The sequence below is a fragment of the Garra rufa genome, chromosome 9 (genome assembly GCF_049309525.1).
Source record: "Garra rufa chromosome 9, GarRuf1.0, whole genome shotgun sequence".
Classification (NCBI taxonomy): Eukaryota; Metazoa; Chordata; class Actinopteri; order Cypriniformes; family Cyprinidae; genus Garra; species Garra rufa.
In genome coordinates this window covers 324,565-341,123 of record NC_133369.1, presented here as the reverse complement: position 1 = coordinate 341,123, position 16,559 = coordinate 324,565, and the positions used below count along the sequence as shown (strand labels likewise).

Sequence of the window (16,559 nt, the reverse complement as noted above, 5' to 3'; positions counted from 1 at the left end):
ACTGCAATGGATAAAATGGGAAGCAGATTTCATCTGGAAATGTTTGGTGATCTCACTGAAAGCTCATTATTTTGTGATATCAACTTCAAATTTGGAGCACAGATTTATTTGATTTAAGGCTGTTTTAAAGTGTAATGTGTTTTGAAAATGATATATTCTATATAACATTTTGAAATAGTATTTTAGTGCATTTTTCATAATAATAAACAAACTTCTATAACTTTTCTTGTTTTACTTTTTAAACTAACCAAACGTCTATGTCTGTGCGCCAACGCATTCCAGATTTACAACAGTTTAAATTGGAAATTTCATTTTTCAGGTCTGTGCTCAAAATGTGGTTCACAGCTAACAAATTCCATAAATATACACTGCAGCTCAATAGTTTGGGATCAGTAAGATATTTTATGGTGTTTAAAGAATTCCTAAAAGCTCATCAAGGCTGCATTTACTCAATCAAAAATAGAGAAAAAAAGTGTAATATTGTCAAATATTATTACAGTTTAAAATAATGCAGTTCTATATTAATATATGTTAAAATATAATTTTTACTAGTAAAAATTCAGTTGTACAGCTCTGTAATTAAAAATGCATGCAATTCTATGGAGACATATATGGCAAGCAGTTTTAGCCTAAAATATACTGAGCGTTATTTGTTGTAATTGCATTTTTACTAGTAACAATTCAAATTAGAGAGCTCTTTAATTCAGTTACAGAGCTCTGCAATTAAACATATGTGACCCTGGAGCACAAAACCAGTCTTAAGTCGCTGGGGTATATTTGTAGCAATAGCCAAAAATACATTGCATGGGTCCAAATTTTAGATTTTTATTTTATGCCAAAAATCATTAAGAAATTAAGTAAAGTTCATGTTCCATGAAGATTTTTCGTAAAATTCCTACTATAAATATATCAAAATGTAATTTATGATTTGTAATATGCATGTTAAGAACTTAATTTGGACAACTTTAAAGGTGATTTTCTCAGTCTTTTTGATTTTTTTGCACCCTCAAATAGATGTATCTCGGCCAAATATTGTCCGATCCTAACAAACCATACATCAATGGAAAGCTTATTTATTGAGCTTTCATATGATGTATAAATCTCAGTTTTGTCCAATTTAACCTTATGACTGGTTTTGTGGTCCAGGGTCACATATCTTTAATGTGTTTTTTTACTAGTTAAAATTGAATTATAGAGGTCTGTAACTGCATTTTTACTAGTAATAATTAAATTAGAGAGCTCTGTAATTGTAATTCTTACTAGTAAAAATTCTGTTGTAGAGCACTGTAATTAAAAATGAATGGAAGTCAATGGAGACATTTGGCTAATAAAAATTCATTTGTAGAGCTGTCTAATTTAGTTGTTACTAGTAAAAATGTAATTACGACGAGTAACGCTTAGTATATTTTAGGCGAAAACAGCTTGCCATATATGTCTCCATTGACTTGCATGCATTTTTAATTACAGACACTCATCCAGACCAGCAGGAGGCGCAGCTCAGAGACACACAGACCGACAGAGTCAGACGAACAGCATGAGGATGAGGATGAGGATGAGGATGATGAGGAGTTCGGTGTCAGATGTTGTTGTTTCTCTGATATAAATCACACACAAACTGACAGACGATGATCGCGGCGCGTTGTTTCTCGTCTATAGCGGCTCAGCGGACGCTGCTCAGGGCTGGATCTTTGTGTTTTGATCGGTCTCCACAGCGGAAGATCACCAATGTGTTCAACAACACAACAACAGACTCACTAAAACACTCAACACGAGCTCACACCTCCACAGCTACAGCTGGAGACACCACCATCACACCTGAAGAACCAGCTCACATCAGACAGAAACCAGGTCAGTCTCTCATTAATACAGAAATCATCTCATTAGACTCAACTCCATAATCAGGGACTCTCACTAAGGTCAGGGTCATATTCAACAGCGAAATTAAGAAACACTGCTGAACTACAAAACACTGTTTTTTTTTTTCATGCACCTGTCAAGTTTGAAAATTTGGGCTTTTTGGTGTTTCATAAAGTGTTTTTGTCAGACTAGTGGAAAGTCATGTCAAGTCACCTTTATTTATATAGCGCTTGTAACAATACAGATTGTGTCAAAGCAACTGCACAGTATTTAAACAGCACAATAGTGTGTAAGTAACGCATTATTGAAGATAATCAATATTCAGTTAAAGGCAGTTCATCAATGAATTCAGTGATTATCATCGTCAGTTCAGTTCAAATAGTATACGATATCGCTGGAAAGTGTCCCCAACTAAGCAAGCCAGAGGAACCCAAACTCCACAGGTGACAGAAATGGAGAAACAGACCTTGGGAGAAACCAGGCTCAGTCGGGGACCAGTTCTCCTCTGACCAGACCAATGTCCAGTTTGTACCAATGTCCGATTGTAGAGAACTCATCAGGATCCTGTGGTGTAGCACCGATGGACGTCTAGGTTGGCGAGGTCTTCATTGATGATCCGTCTCTGGAGCTCATCTGGTTGACATCCACGGCTATTGAACACATCCTAAAGACACTGTTAAGTGTTTCTTTTATAGCAGTTTATCTATTTGTGTCAATAGATTTCAAATACAATACAGATTTTCTCAAAATGAGTTGTTTCTCCAGCACTGAGCCATAAATCTCTACTTCAGCAGCACTGTAGCACACCACACTTTACTTTTGTGTTCCTGTCTGTATCCTGAAGGTTTTTACAAAGGGATTTGTTCAGATAGAATTAGCTTGATTTTATACATTTTATTCCCCACAAAAATGGTAAAAAAAAACAACAACATAGTTTTCTATCTGTTCTGAGTATTTTATGAACTATGGAGTGACAAAATGAGAAAGTCCTTTGACTCTAATATGTCAAAAAAATATTTACAATATTTAGCTGCAGTGTTTTGTCTTAAAGACACAAGGACTTCTCACTGATATATATGTGTGTATGTATGCCAAGTTTTCAAGCAAATTGCATCTCTTGTTTCTCATTATTTTAGTGTATTTTTAATGCAAATTATTATTATTTTCTGATCAGATTAAGCCTATTTAAAGATTATTTCATGGACAATTAAGCACAGTTACATCTAGAATCTAGATTTTTTAGTTATTTTAATTATGTGGTCAAATGAAGTCTTAAGTTTTTTTTGGGATTGTGACAATTTCAAAACAACTAAGCACTTTTGTGCACAAATATATTTGTAGCAATAGCCAAAAATACATTGTATGGGTCAAAATAATAGATTTTTCTTTTATGCCAAAAATCGTTAGGATATTAAGATCATGTCTCATGATGATATTTTGTAAATTTCCTACCGTAAATATATCAAAGCTTAATTTTTGATTAGTAATATGCATTGCTAAGAACTTCATTTGCAAAACTTTAAAGGTGCTTTTCTCAATATTTACATTTTTTTGCACCCTCAGATTCCAGATTTCCAAATAGTTGTATCTCAGCCAAATATTGTCCTATCCTTACAAACCAGACATCAATGGAAAGCTGATTTAAATCTTATTTAAATAAAAAAAATGACTGGTTTTGTGGTCCAGGTTCACATCTGCAAGTTTTGTAGATGTAAGATGTCCAAATCTAAATGGTTTAAAAAAAAGGTTGTTTTCTAAGGAGAAAGCTGATTATTGTTGTGTGTTGTTTGGGTTCAGCAGATGTTCAGGAGTTTGACGTGTCTCTGCTGGTGTCGATGCTGAAGCAGGAGAACGCTACAGACATCTGTGTGATCAGAGTCCCGCCGGAGCTCAAATACACCAATCACATGATCATCGTGAGCGGATCGTCTCCTCGACACCTCAGTGCCATCGCAGCGTTTGTGCTCAAAGTGGTAAACGGACTCACGTTCACACAACTATATGAGTCTCATCAGTGGAAGGCTTTATAATGCTAAAGGAACACTCCACTTTTTTTTGGAAATAGGCTCATTCTCCAACTCGAGTTAATAAGTTGAGTTTTACCGTTTTGAAATCCATTCAGCCGTTCTCCTGTTCTGGCGATATCACTTTTAGCATAGCTTAGCATAGATCATTCAATCCTATGAGACCAATAGCATCACGTTCAAAAATGACCAACGAGTTTCCATATTTGTCCTGTTTAATACTGGACTCTTCTGTAGTTACAGTGCCTTGCAAAAGTCTTTTTTTTTCACATTTTGTTGCAGCATTATGTTAAACTGCTTTAAATTACTTTTTCCCCACATCAATCTACATCTCATTCACCATAATGACAGCACAAAACAGGGTTTGTAACAACTTTGCAAATTTATTAGAAATAAAAAACTGAAAAGATCCGTTGCATAAGTATTCATACCCTTTTCTGGGACACTGGAAATGTATCTCAGGAGCATTCATATTGCTTCTAGATGTTCCTACACTTGGAGTGGAGTTAAACTGTGGCAAATTCATTTGAATGAGTCTGATTTAGAAAGACACACACCTCTCAGAAAAGGTCTAACAGCTGAAAATGCAGATCAGAGCAAAAACCAAGATAACTGCCTGTAGAGCTCAGTGACAGACTTGCGTTAAGGCGATGATCTAGAGAAGAGTTCAGAAACAAATCTGCTGCATTGAAGGTTGACAGAAGCATTCTCCATAATGGAAGACGATTGGAACAACTAGGACTCTAGAAAATGTCCAAGCTGACAGAGATGGAGAGGAGAAAAGGTGAGGCAAAGAATGGCAGATAATTGCCAAATGCAGATGTGCAAAGATGCTCACATCAGACCCAAAAACACTTGAGGCTGTAAAGCTGCTTCAACTATGGACTGAGTTATTTCAGTCTTTTATTTTTAATACATTTGTAAATCTGGTTTGTGCTTTGTCATTATTATGGTGTATGGAGTGTAAACTGATGTGGAGAAAAACGAATTTAAAGCAGTTTAACATAATGCTGCAACAAAACATGAAAAAAAAATGAAGGGGTATGAATACTTTTGCAAGGCACTGTATATCGTGAGCCTGCTGCGTCCATATTACTGCAGCAAACTTCCTTGACTATTACGCTGGAATGGGAGTGTAGTTCCTAATCTCATCGTTCTAGAAACTCGCAGCTTTACATTTTCCGCTGGTCTTAGTACACGATATAATTACAGAAGAGTCCAGTTTTAAACAGGACAAATATTGAAACTCGTTGGTCATTTCTGAACGTGATGCTATTGGTCTCATAGGATTCAATGATCTATGCTAAGCTATGCTAAAAGTGATATCGCCAGAACAGGAGAACGGCTGAATGGATTTCAAAACGGTAAAACTCAACTTGTTGGAGAATGAGCCTATTTCCAAAAAAACTGTTGTGTTCCTCTAAGCATCAAACTCCAATAAATGTGTCCATATGAAGTGATTGTGTGGAGACTCATTTGACCATCTTCATCTGCAGTTTAAGTTGATGAAGAAGGACGAGGAGCCGCACGTTCGTCTGGAGGGGAGAGACTGTGACGACTGGAAGTGCATCGACTTCGGTCTGTTTGTGCTGTGTCTGACTGGTGTCTCGTGTGTTTGTGTTTGTGTTTGAGAGACTAACGGTGTTGGTGTGTCCCGCAGGACCGATGGTGCTTCACCTCATGCTGCCGGACACCAGAGACACGTATGAACTGGAGAAACTCTGGACGCTGCGCTCCTTTGACCAACAGCTGAACCGCATCCCGCCGGAAACACTGCCCTCAGACTTCATCTACGACATCCAACACACAAACACACTCAGCTGACCCACACCAACTCATCATCAGTTTATATTTAACCACTGCAATCGTCGGAATGTCAAGTTTTGAGCTGCTAGTTTGGAATAAAATAAATTCATGAATATTGTTTGAGTCGACTGTCAATGTTTGACAAGTTTTGGTTGTGGAATCAAAGATACATGCTAGATATGAAATAACTATAATAACAACCATAACTATAATAATGATGATAGAAACTGATAATGTTCATAATGGTAATTATAATTACAGAAATAATACTGGTACAAATGATTTTAACAAATGATAACTAAAACAAAAACCAACTGATAATAACAACACAATACTGACAGTAATGATAATGATTAATCATTATAACAATAACCACAATTATATCTATAATTATAATAATTACTAATGAAAATGTTTGTTCTTTTTGTGACCCTGGATCACAAAACCAGTCATAAATTGAGATTTATTCTGAACAAATGAGCTTCCACTGATGTCTGGTTTGTTAGGATAGGACAGTATCTGGCTGAGATACAACTATTTGAAAATCTGGAATATGAGGATGCAAAAAAATCTAAATATTGAGAAAATCACCTTTAAAGTTGTCCAAATGAAGTTCTTAGAAATGCATATTACTAATCAAAAATTACATTTTTATATATTTATGATAGGAAATGTACAAAATATCTTCATAAAAACATGATCTTCAGTTAATATCCTAATGCTTTTTGGCATGAAAGAAAAATGTATAATTTTGACCCATACAATGTATTTTTAGCTTTTGCTACAGATATTGTAAAGATGTTTTCTTTGGATTGTTTGACTACTCAAAAAAGAACACAGGAAAATAGAACTTAACTGGTGTTTCCTGTTAGATAAATTCCACATAAACATCTGGATATAAACTTTTCTTTATTTAAAGTTGATTAAACAAGTATATACAAACCATCTAATGCTCTATTCATCTCTATATTCATCTGTGTGTTTTCTAAGGTGTAAATGTATTACTTTTTTTGTTAACCTGGCAACACTTTCATTATTTAGTTAAACCATGGAAATTCTAGTAAACTGTGGTTATACTTAAACATGGTTACTTCACTTTTACTATAGTAAAACTACAGTTAATTTTCTTAAAGCATTTGTATTTGTGTATACTTTAATTCTTATTCTTCTTTTTGTTTTTAAAACTGCCTTAATGATTTGATGATTTATACAGTTTAATAATAGAAAAAATAATTCAGAAAAAAGATTCGCCAACCCGCTCCAAAGTTCGATTCTGAATCAAATGATTCGTGATCCGTGTTCCGAAGCCTCAGTCTATATAATGACGCGCTAGCCATCGTTTCAGATCTCGACTCGGAGCGCGGATCGTGACTCCTTCAAAGCGAGAAATGATTCATGATGATTCCATCATTCCGATCTGTATCAAATTCGTGATACGTGAAGTTCTGATCCGTATGTTAAGTTTATGGGGCTGTCACGTGATGAACGAAGGACTCCTAAAACCCAAAGACTCGAAATAGAACTAATTCCGCAATTGCGCATGCATGAATCACTCCCCGAGACGACTCGTTCTTCCCGACTCACATTAAAGATTTGTTCAAGACGAATGAATCGTTCAAGAACGACCATCACTAGTCCTGATCTAAATCAAATGATTCGATCGAAGCGCTTCGAAACAGTGAGTCATTTTGTGATGTAGGCCTTTAACTGATTCTTGTTTCAAAAAGCTCAGTTTCACCCTTCACTATACATGCTTTTTAAAATCATTACAACCAACGTCGAAAGTAGAAGAATGGCTCTTTTCATCTGATCTGCTTTTGCTAGTGAATTGCTTGAACTGAATGATCGAGTTTGAATCAATCGGAGCGGTTCCAGCGTAAATGATTCACTCAATCCGAATCAGGTTCATCTGTTCCTGTTTTCACGTCTTCAGCCATGTTTACACCACACTTAGCTCCAGAGTTTTATGACATTAACTGAAAAAAAACAAAAAAAATTTTTTTTTTAACTGTTGAATTTTAAAATGGAAACAATTAGACACTAATTTAATAGATGCATTGACTTTTAATAAATCTAGCCGTTTTCAAGCACCTCTTCAGGAATATTGCTATTTTCCAGTTTTCTAGGTCTTAAAGGGACAGTTCACCCAAAAAAGAAAATGTGATGTTTATCTGCTTACCCCCACAGCATCCAAGATGTAGGTGACTTTTTTTCTTCAGCAGAACACAAAGATTTTTAACTCAAACCGGTGCAGTCTGTTAGTCATATAATGGCAGTGGATGGGCACCAAACCTTTGAAAGTAAAAAAACAAACTGCAGCTCATGACGATACACTGTTGTCCTAAGACATGAAACGATCAGTTTTCACCTCTAATATGTCCAACTGTCCTGAGTGTGACAGATCACTTCCAGTGTTACGCCAGAGCGCTACACATGTTGGATATTACTGTGTATCAGCGATAAATAATGATATAAATACTGCTCAGTTTCACACAAAAACCAATCGTTTCGTGTCTTAGGACATCAATGTATCGTCACGAGCCGCAGGGTGTAATTTGGATTTGTCTGCATGTTGTTTTTTTTAACTTTCAAAGGTCTGGTGCCCATCCACTGCCATTATATGACTGACAGACTGCACCGGTTTGAGTTAAAAATCTTCGTTTGTGTTCTACTGAAGAAACAAAGTCACCTACATCTTGGATGCCCTGGGGGTAAACAGATAAACATCACATTTTCATTTTTGGGTGAACTATCCCTTTAAATTTCCAAAAGTCCAATTCAAACACTTTAAGCACCTTGCACAAACCCTAAAACTAATTCTGAAGGTGATTCAGGTGATATCGCTCCCGTGATGTGAACTCAATGATCTCATAGAGCCATTCTCATTAATAGTTCATTATAGTTGGTGTGAAGGGACGTCTGGAGGAGATTAAAGAGGAAACAGCTTGTGTGTGTGAGTGAGTCAAAGCGTGTTTATTTGTCAAGAGAATCTCACAGAGGACGTAACTTTACAAATTAAACGCATGAAGAAAAACTAAAGCAGAGCCGGCGTTAGACACGCGATCCTGCAGCGTCACACGAGCCTGCGGTCATCAGTCCTCCATCCACCCATAATCCCACAGGACAGTCTTGAGGAGGAGTGTGTGTGTGTGTGTGTGTGTGTGTGTGTGTGTGTGTGTGTGTGTGTGTGTGTGTGTTTACGGTGCCATCCAGAAGGGCATGGGCTGCTGCTGTGTCGTCTGTGGTGTCTGTTGTTTGGGTCGTGAGGGCGGCGACGTCGGGCGGCGGTACGTCCATCCAGCTGCCGCGTTACCTGCCGCTCTGGAGGGTCCGTGATCGTCCTCTTCGTCGGAGGAGTCTCCGGCGTACGCCACCAGCCCCGTCCGCACGCGCTTCACCTGCGGCTCTGATGAGAGAGACCAAAAACACAGACAAACAACACGCCGCGGCACACAGAGTTAATCAAACGTCACGTGGGAGCGGCGTCCGTCAGGAGGAGGCGTGGAGGAAGGAGGCCCCGCGGGATCCGGAGACATGAAAGAGAGAGAAAAAACACAGAGAAAGAGAGAGAACACAAAACACAAGAGAGACGGCCGTTAGTGCGGAGGCCACACGCCCGACGACATCACCGCTCGGGGGAGGAGCTTCATTCAACGCATCTGACCAATGACGGGCGGAGAAGCTGAAGCGTGTCATTTCCTGAGGAAGTGAGACGCTTCAGCTTTACCTGTAGCTAGCGTACAGTCCTCCGCCGCTGCAGCCTCACATCTGCATGCAGAAAGCCGTCAGCGTGAGCAAATATTATGAAGGAGCCGAGCGAGGGGGCCGTCTTACCCAGGAGGCTCGGCGCCGGCGTCTTCTCGTCCGCTTTCGGAATTCTCGGCCCGTTGACTGGCGCCGGTGCGCACGGAGGCGGCATGAGTCTGCTGCTGCTGCTGCACACACACACACACACACACACACACACACACACACATTACACTCAAACATCTACACAACAACAATCAATCATCATGCTAATGTTCATGATTAGAGAACGTGACGATATCATGGCAAAACATTTAACAGTGTTTACATTAGAGCTGCATGATTAATTGTTAAAATGTTACAATCTCCATTTAAACACCCACACTATCTTATTCCTGAATGACAACTATTACTGTTTCAAGCTCCACTGATGCTTACAATGTGAAACAAGGATTAAAGACATTCAAATCTGCATTCTTACTGCTGCTGATTCAGAAAGAGCAACACAAACTGTCTTTTTAACCACATAATCATCATTATTTCTTTGTTACAGACATTTAAATAACAGAAGTACTGGGATAAAAGCTTATAGTTAGGGTATAAACACTTATTGTCTACAGTAGCCATCAAAAAAAAAAAAAGTATCTTAACACTTGTCTGTATTGTAACACTAATCCTCTTCCGCCGGGAGATGGTGACAACTGCACACTTAAATAAGCGTATTATACATTCAAGAGAGTCCAATAGTGAAGCCAGTCTTTATTAATTGAGACACTGACACATTTCTTTTTAATTTTGTTTAAATATAGACTTAAGCAATGAACATTCTGTCAGAACCACTAGTAAATAACGTCATTTTGTTTAGATTTCTAATCCTTTTTTTCTTCAGAATCGTGATCTCCAGTTTATAAAAGAAGATTGTTTTTCAATTTATCCAGAATCACGCAGCTTTAGTTTACGTTTATTACTGCATATAATTCATTAAATTAGAATTTAATTGAAAATCTACCTACATTTTTTTGCATTTTGTGTTTTTTAGTTGAAAAAACTATTTTCCCCTATATATTTCATCATTGACGATTGCTTTAAAAAAAAGATAATCATCAGGCCTTAGGTTCACGTTTATATAAGAGATTCACTGATTATAATGGAACTTTGTGAGATTGCGATGAACTAAGGAGAGTGATAGTTGATTTTTAAGGGAGTTTGCAAATATGATACTGATTTAATATACTTCCATGAACAAGAAATGAATGTTAAATGACTTGTGTTGTCTGACTATAACACTCTATTGCCTGGTTTTGCTCTGTTTCTTCAAAGAAAACCGTCAGCTAAGCAGCCTCGCAGCTCCAAGCAAACACACCGTTGTTTGGTTTATGAATGAATGTGCGTTTTTAAATGAATCTAGTGAGTCAATGATTCAATTTCCCATTCATAAAGTCACTTGCTTTATTCCTGAATGAATCAGCCGTTCGAACGAATCAAATGAATGAATGATTCAGTGATTAAATCAGTGACTCACCGCCACCTACTGGCAGTTTTAGTTTCACTTTGAAAGTATAATTTTAGTCATTTACATTATTTAATATTTCTGTATTAAAAAATGTTTATTTAAAACAATCTCAACATGAATTTACTTGCACTCATGCCACCTCTGAGCCTCATTAAACATCTGAAAACACACCTACGAGCCACTTTTGTGTTCTTCTGTGCCACCTCTGTAGTACAAATTAATTTTGTTAATACTGATTTCATTTGATTGGTGACTTATTCTTTAACATTCCACTTGTCATTATTCTATTGTTTTAATTAGAAATAAAAAAAGCCTATATATATTTAATTTGACAAAAGATTACATACTTACATAAATTTGAAAACTGCTAAGTTTTTATCAGAATGTTTGATTATTGATCAGAAGGTGCTCCTTTTTTGATTTTCTAACTGTGCTTCTAAACAGAAAAGTAAGTTCAATTCCCTGTCTGAGCACTTTTCATATTCTCATCCTGGCTAAAGCACTTCTGTTTTAATCTATAAGAATAATCAGCTTATGTTTTAGTTTGAAATTAAAGATATTAATATTAATAAGGCGAGTCTGAGAGTCATTTATTCGACAGTGATTTGTATTTAGCCTTCATATCAACAATAAAAGGTGAACATTAATTTATTTGTGCTGTTTTTTTCTAAAATATATCATTCTATAAGGGGAGCGAGGGACTTGGCAAAGTCATTTTTCAGAAGTTTGTATGTACAGACGTCTCTAGGTGTTCTTAGCAGTTTTTCTGAGGGTTTTTAATAATGTTCATATTGATATCGGAATGAAATCGTATCGACTGAAATGAAGAAATATATATTGTGATATAAATTTGGTCCATATCGTCCAACTCTAGATCAGAGCTGGAAGCAGCAGCTCAAACATAAGTGTTTTCATTTGTGTCACAGGTTTAGATCACAGCATCATTCCCAGAATTCATCAGGGTTTCATCAGTGCACTGTTATTAAACAATCAATGCAGCATGTGCATGTGTGTCATATGAAACATCATTTGTGTCATTGAAAGAAAAAAAAAAAAGTAAAAAAAAAAAAAAAAAATTCAAGGTAATTGCAATTTTCTATCTTACAATTCAGCTTTTCCTCAGAATTCTAAGACATAAACAATCAGAAGTGTAAGAACTGTGTAAGACTGACCCGTCTCTCTCTCTCACAGGCCCTGAGGAAGCAGCAGACAGGGGTCCTGACGCCTCAGAGCTGCCCACAGACATGCCTGCACCTAAATTAGTCATATGAATGGGTCCATGCTATGAGCAGAAAAACACAACAGCATTAACACACACCCTCATTTACATACACACACACTTATCAGTGACTGATCATCTCTCACACACACACACACACACACACACACACACACACACACACACACACACACACTGATCAAATCACTCCTATACAGAAGAGGAAAATCACATTTACAGTCAAACACATGAACACTTGCTATCATTCACTGCAGGAACACTAGTGAGCTGCTGCTATAGACCAATTAAAACAAAAGAAAACATTGAAATATTAATAAAACTAGTATCTTAATGATTAGGACACATGACATTAGGACTGTGCAATTAATGGAAATTCAGTTTCGATTTCAGCTTCAAACGATTATGAAAATACACTAATCAAGATAAAACGATTATTGCTCCCGATTCTACCTCCTTTGTACACTTTAGCTCCTCTATAAAAGGCCAATATCACATGCAAATCAGTCAAATCATAAACCGTGACCTGCATCAAATGGGACAGGCTTGATTTACTCATGTTTATTAGATATCTGTGTTCTGTGTTTGCGCTCAGAGACGAACGGAACACGGACGAGTAAAGTGAACGTTTAGCTTAACATGCGTACCTAAACGCTCAAATACATGCAAATATATGTCAAAATGTGGCGTTTGGTGATTATCCGTGTAAACCTTCATCAGTTATGTCTGAAATGAACGTAAATAGTTGAGAGTGAAAATCCGTGTGTAACAGTATCTTGGATCCGTGCGGCTCTTAAAGCGGCCACAAGTAATATTCCTTCTGCCGTCTCTGTGCATAAAGGAACACTTCACTTTTTTTGGGAAATAGGCTCATTCTCCAACTCCCCCCGAGTTAATAAGTTGAGTTTTACCGTTTTGAAATCCATTCAGCCGTTCTCCTGTTCTGGCGATATCACTTTTAGCATAGCTTAGCATAGATCATTGAATCCTATGAGACCAATAGCATCACGTTCAAAAATGACCAACGAGTTTCCATATTTGTCCTATTTAAAACTTGACTCTTCTGTAGTTATATCGTGTACTAAGACCGGTGGAAAATGTAAAGCTGCGATTTTCTATAAGATTAGGAACTACACTCCCATTCCGGCGTAATAGTCAAGGAAGTTTGCTGCTGTAATATGACCGAAGCAGGCGCAGTAATACCACACAGCACATGTGCAAATGCTAACCTAGCTGGGAACTAATTTCAGGCGCTGTGTGATATTACTGCGGCTGCTTCGGTCATATTACTGCAGCAAACTTCCTTGACTATTACGCCGGAATGGGAGTGTAGTTCCTAATCTTATAGAAAATCGCAGCTTTACATTTTCCACCGGTCTTAGTCCACGATATAACTGCAGAAGAGTCCAGTATTAAACAGGACAAATATGGAAACTCGTTGGTCATTTTTGAACGTGATGCTATTGGTCTCATAGGATTCAATGATCTATGCTAAGCTATGCTAAAAGTGATATCGCCAGAACAGGAGAACGGCTGAATGGATTTCAAAACGGTAAAACTCAACTTATTAACTCGGGGAGAGTTGGAGAATGAGCCTATTTCCAAAAATAGTGGAGTGTTCCTTTGATGTTCATCAGATGACAAAGACAAAATCACTCACTGCTCTTGACGGAGGGACTTTTGTACTTTTTATAAAAACAAAGCATGTTTAATTCTTACAGTGAAGAATATGTTGTTTCTTTAGTATCTTTTTTTTTATTTTTATTAATCAATCATATAAAGTTTCAGACCCACTCATAATCGTGTTAAATAATCCTGGTTACAATAGTGACCAAAATAATGGTGATTATGATTTTTGCCATAATGGAGCAGCCCTACTGTCTAGTTAGGCGGCTCACTAGGGTTCAAGCTTTAATCTGCTGTCATTCATTACAAAATAAATGTCAAACACTTTCAGGTGCTCATCATGACCCCAGAGGTCAGAGGTCACTTCATTACAGGCTCCACCCATACGGCGACAGGCGGCTGACCTCACGCACCTGCAGAGACACAGTAAGCCAGACGGTGATGAGCGTAGCGTCCGGCGCGTGCGAGATCTCACCTGGTATCCCAGCAGGCCGCTGGCCGTCTCGTCCGGCACCTCCTCCGTGAAGCGGCGTTTCTGTGGCGGGTTGAGCGGAGCCGTGGGTTTGGCCGGAGCTGGTGCGGCGGTGGGGAACGGAGCGGGAGGAAGAGTCTGGAGACAGAGTCAAATGTTTGAGCAGATGGGTTACGGTAAACAGACCCGTGATGTACAGATGTAACAGGTGTGCGGTACCTGTGCCGGGACGCTGGCGGCTGCGGGGGCGATGGGATACTGTGCGGTCGGAGGAGGGACGGGGGCCGGAGCCGCGGGAGCCACAGGATAGTGAGGAGCGACGGGCTGCGGCGGCGGGACGGGGGCGGGATAGGACGGCTGGAAGCCTGCGGGAGGGTAATACGGAGGCTGCGGCGGGATCCCGTTAATGGCAGGAGGCTGAATGAAACCTGCTGACAGACACACAGCAGTCAGTCCAAACACAGGAACACACACGCTTACAGTCACATGACCTCGTATAAAAAATCTGACAGCGCCACCAATCAAATACATTCATGCAACTCGTGCACACCTACTTTCTCTGTTTTTTTCTCCAATACAAAGTCAATGTATGACAAATAACAATTGTAATTGTTGTAAATGTAAAAATATACAATGCACTTTCCTGCAGCTTTACTGTTTGTTCTTTTAAGGAAAAGCTCACTTCCAGAACAAAAATGTACAGATAATGTACTCACCCCCTTGTCATCCAGATGTTCATGTCTTTCCTTCTTCAGTTGTATAGAAATTATGCTTTTTTGACGAAAACATTTCAGGAATGTTCTCCATATAGTGGACTTCTATGGTGCCCACGAGTTTGGATTTCCAAAATGCAGTTTAAATGCAGCTTCAAAGGATACACTTCTTTTTTTTTATTACAATTTATATACTTTTTAACCTCAAATGCTTGTCGTCTAGCTCTGGCTGAACTCTGTTTTCTCTGGTTCAAGGCAGTTAGGGTATGTCGAAAAACTCCCATCTTATTTTCTCCCTTAACTTCAAAATCATTTTACATCACTGTTTTACCTTTTTTATTAAGGGTTTTTGCGATCGCGGCAGCGATGTAGGATGATTTTTAAATGATTTTTAAAGATGGGAGTTTTTCGACAAACCCTAAGTGTCTTAAAACAAGAGTTCAGGCAGAGCAAGTCTTGGCTGGGATCGTTTAGAGTTCTTTGAAGCTGCATTTTGGAAGTTCAAACTCAGGGAACTATAGAAGTCCACTACATGGACAGAAATCCTGAAATGTTTTTCAGGAAAAAAAAAAAAAAAAAAATTCTTTACGACTGAAGAAAGAATAACTGGAAGTGAACTTTTCCTTTAATTCAGCTAGTAGCTCATGTTGTGACGTACAGATCTTCTATTTACCACACATACATTCACATTATGCAATTCCACAGGTCAGACTTCAGAAAACCTGAACTTTGGAACACAGTCAATATTGTTTGCTTGCATTTTCTGGATTGCATTTGACAGGGAGTCAATAAAATGTGACCCTGGAGCACAAAACCAGTCTTAAGTAGCACAGGTATATTTGCAGCAATAACCAAAAATACATTGGACAGGTCAAAATGAGCAATTTGATGCCAAAAATCATAAAGATCATGTTCCATTAAGATACTTTGTAAATTTTCTACCATAAATATATCAAAACTTAATTTTTGATTAGTAATATGCATTGCTAAAAAATCCTTTAAACAACTTTAAAGGTGATTTTCTCAATATCTGTATTTTTTTGCACCCTCAGATTACAGATTTTCAAATAGTTGTATATCGGCCAATTATTGTCCTATCCGAACAAACATACATCAATCCAAAGCTTATTTATTCAGCTATCAGATGATGTATACATCTCAATTTGAAAAAACTGACATGTATGACTGGTTTTGTGGTCCAGGGTCACAAATGAGAAGAGTAGCATGATCACATCAACCAGAGTTTCAGAAACTACATAAGGTTTGTCCAAGAAGTCGCTAGATTTGTCACTAGCTGAATTTTCTGGAAATAGTTGTTACATAGCAAACATATGCAGAGTCACACATGTAAAACACAGTAAATGATCATCTCTGATAATCGTAGACTACAGAACAGATGCTAGCACAACCGATTACTTCTTCATACAGCAGCATCTGAGTGTCAGGAAATACTTTTTTTAAATAATACAGAAATAAAACACAATAAAATGGATTTTCGATAGACTGTCTAGAAAGTGTGTGAGTGTGTGTTTTTTACCCTGTGTGGGCATCACACTGCTCATCT

At 37.9% G+C, this 16,559-nt stretch overlaps 2 protein-coding genes across 6 annotated transcripts; one reads left to right on the top strand and one right to left on the bottom strand.

Annotated features, from left to right (window-relative positions):
* The first annotated feature begins 1,519 nt into the window (after nucleotides 1–1,519).
* Nucleotides 1,520–5,805, top strand: malsu1 (mitochondrial assembly of ribosomal large subunit 1). Of its 2 annotated transcripts, none has more exons than XM_073847306.1 (4): nucleotides 1,520–1,848; nucleotides 3,658–3,830; nucleotides 5,378–5,459; nucleotides 5,542–5,805. In XM_073847306.1, the coding sequence occupies exons 1-4, from the start codon at nucleotides 1,626–1,628 to the stop codon at nucleotides 5,703–5,705; spliced, it is 642 nt and encodes a 213-aa protein (XP_073703407.1). In that variant the 5' UTR covers nucleotides 1,520–1,625; the 3' UTR covers nucleotides 5,706–5,805. The 2 variants fall into 2 exon arrangements, with proteins under 2 accessions (XP_073703407.1, XP_073703406.1); XM_073847305.1 differs by having other exon boundaries at nucleotides 3,655–3,830.
* Nucleotides 5,806–8,632: 2,827 nt separating this feature from the next.
* khdc4 (KH domain containing 4, pre-mRNA splicing factor) lies at nucleotides 8,633–16,553 on the bottom strand. 4 transcript variants are annotated; one of them, XM_073846762.1, is made up of 6 exons: nucleotides 16,533–16,553; nucleotides 14,502–14,710; nucleotides 14,286–14,420; nucleotides 12,120–12,229; nucleotides 9,522–9,622; nucleotides 8,633–9,093 (listed from the first exon to the last, which is right to left on the bottom strand). In XM_073846762.1, the coding sequence occupies exons 1-6, from the start codon at nucleotides 16,543–16,545 to the stop codon at nucleotides 8,885–8,887; spliced, it is 777 nt and encodes a 258-aa protein (XP_073702863.1). In that variant the 5' UTR covers nucleotides 16,546–16,553; the 3' UTR covers nucleotides 8,633–8,884. The 4 variants fall into 4 exon arrangements, with proteins under 4 accessions (XP_073702863.1, XP_073702864.1, XP_073702865.1 ...); XM_073846763.1 differs by having other exon boundaries at nucleotides 9,522–9,619; XM_073846764.1 differs by having other exon boundaries at nucleotides 9,522–9,616.
* Nucleotides 16,554–16,559: the final 6 nt, after the last annotated feature.

Excerpts from the sequence above, each read along its gene's own strand:
- malsu1 (XM_073847305.1), top strand. The coding sequence starts at position 1,626 with ATGATCGCGGCGCGTTGTTTCTCGTCTATAGCGGCTCAGCGGACGCTG. Across the intron at positions 3,831-5,377 it reads CAGCGTTTGTGCTCAAAGTG|TTTAAGTTGATGAAGAAGGA; the intron begins GTAAACGGACTC and ends CTTCATCTGCAG. Across the intron at positions 5,460-5,541 it reads CTGGAAGTGCATCGACTTCG|GACCGATGGTGCTTCACCTC; the intron begins GTCTGTTTGTGC and ends TGTGTCCCGCAG.
- khdc4 (XM_073846762.1), bottom strand. Across the intron at positions 14,421-14,501 it reads CCGCCAGCGTCCCGGCACAG|ACTCTTCCTCCCGCTCCGTT; the intron begins GTACCGCACACC and ends CTCTGTCTCCAG. Across the intron at positions 9,623-12,119 it reads CCTGTGAGAGAGAGAGACGG|CAGCAGCAGCAGACTCATGC; the intron begins GTCAGTCTTACA and ends GTGTGTGTGCAG.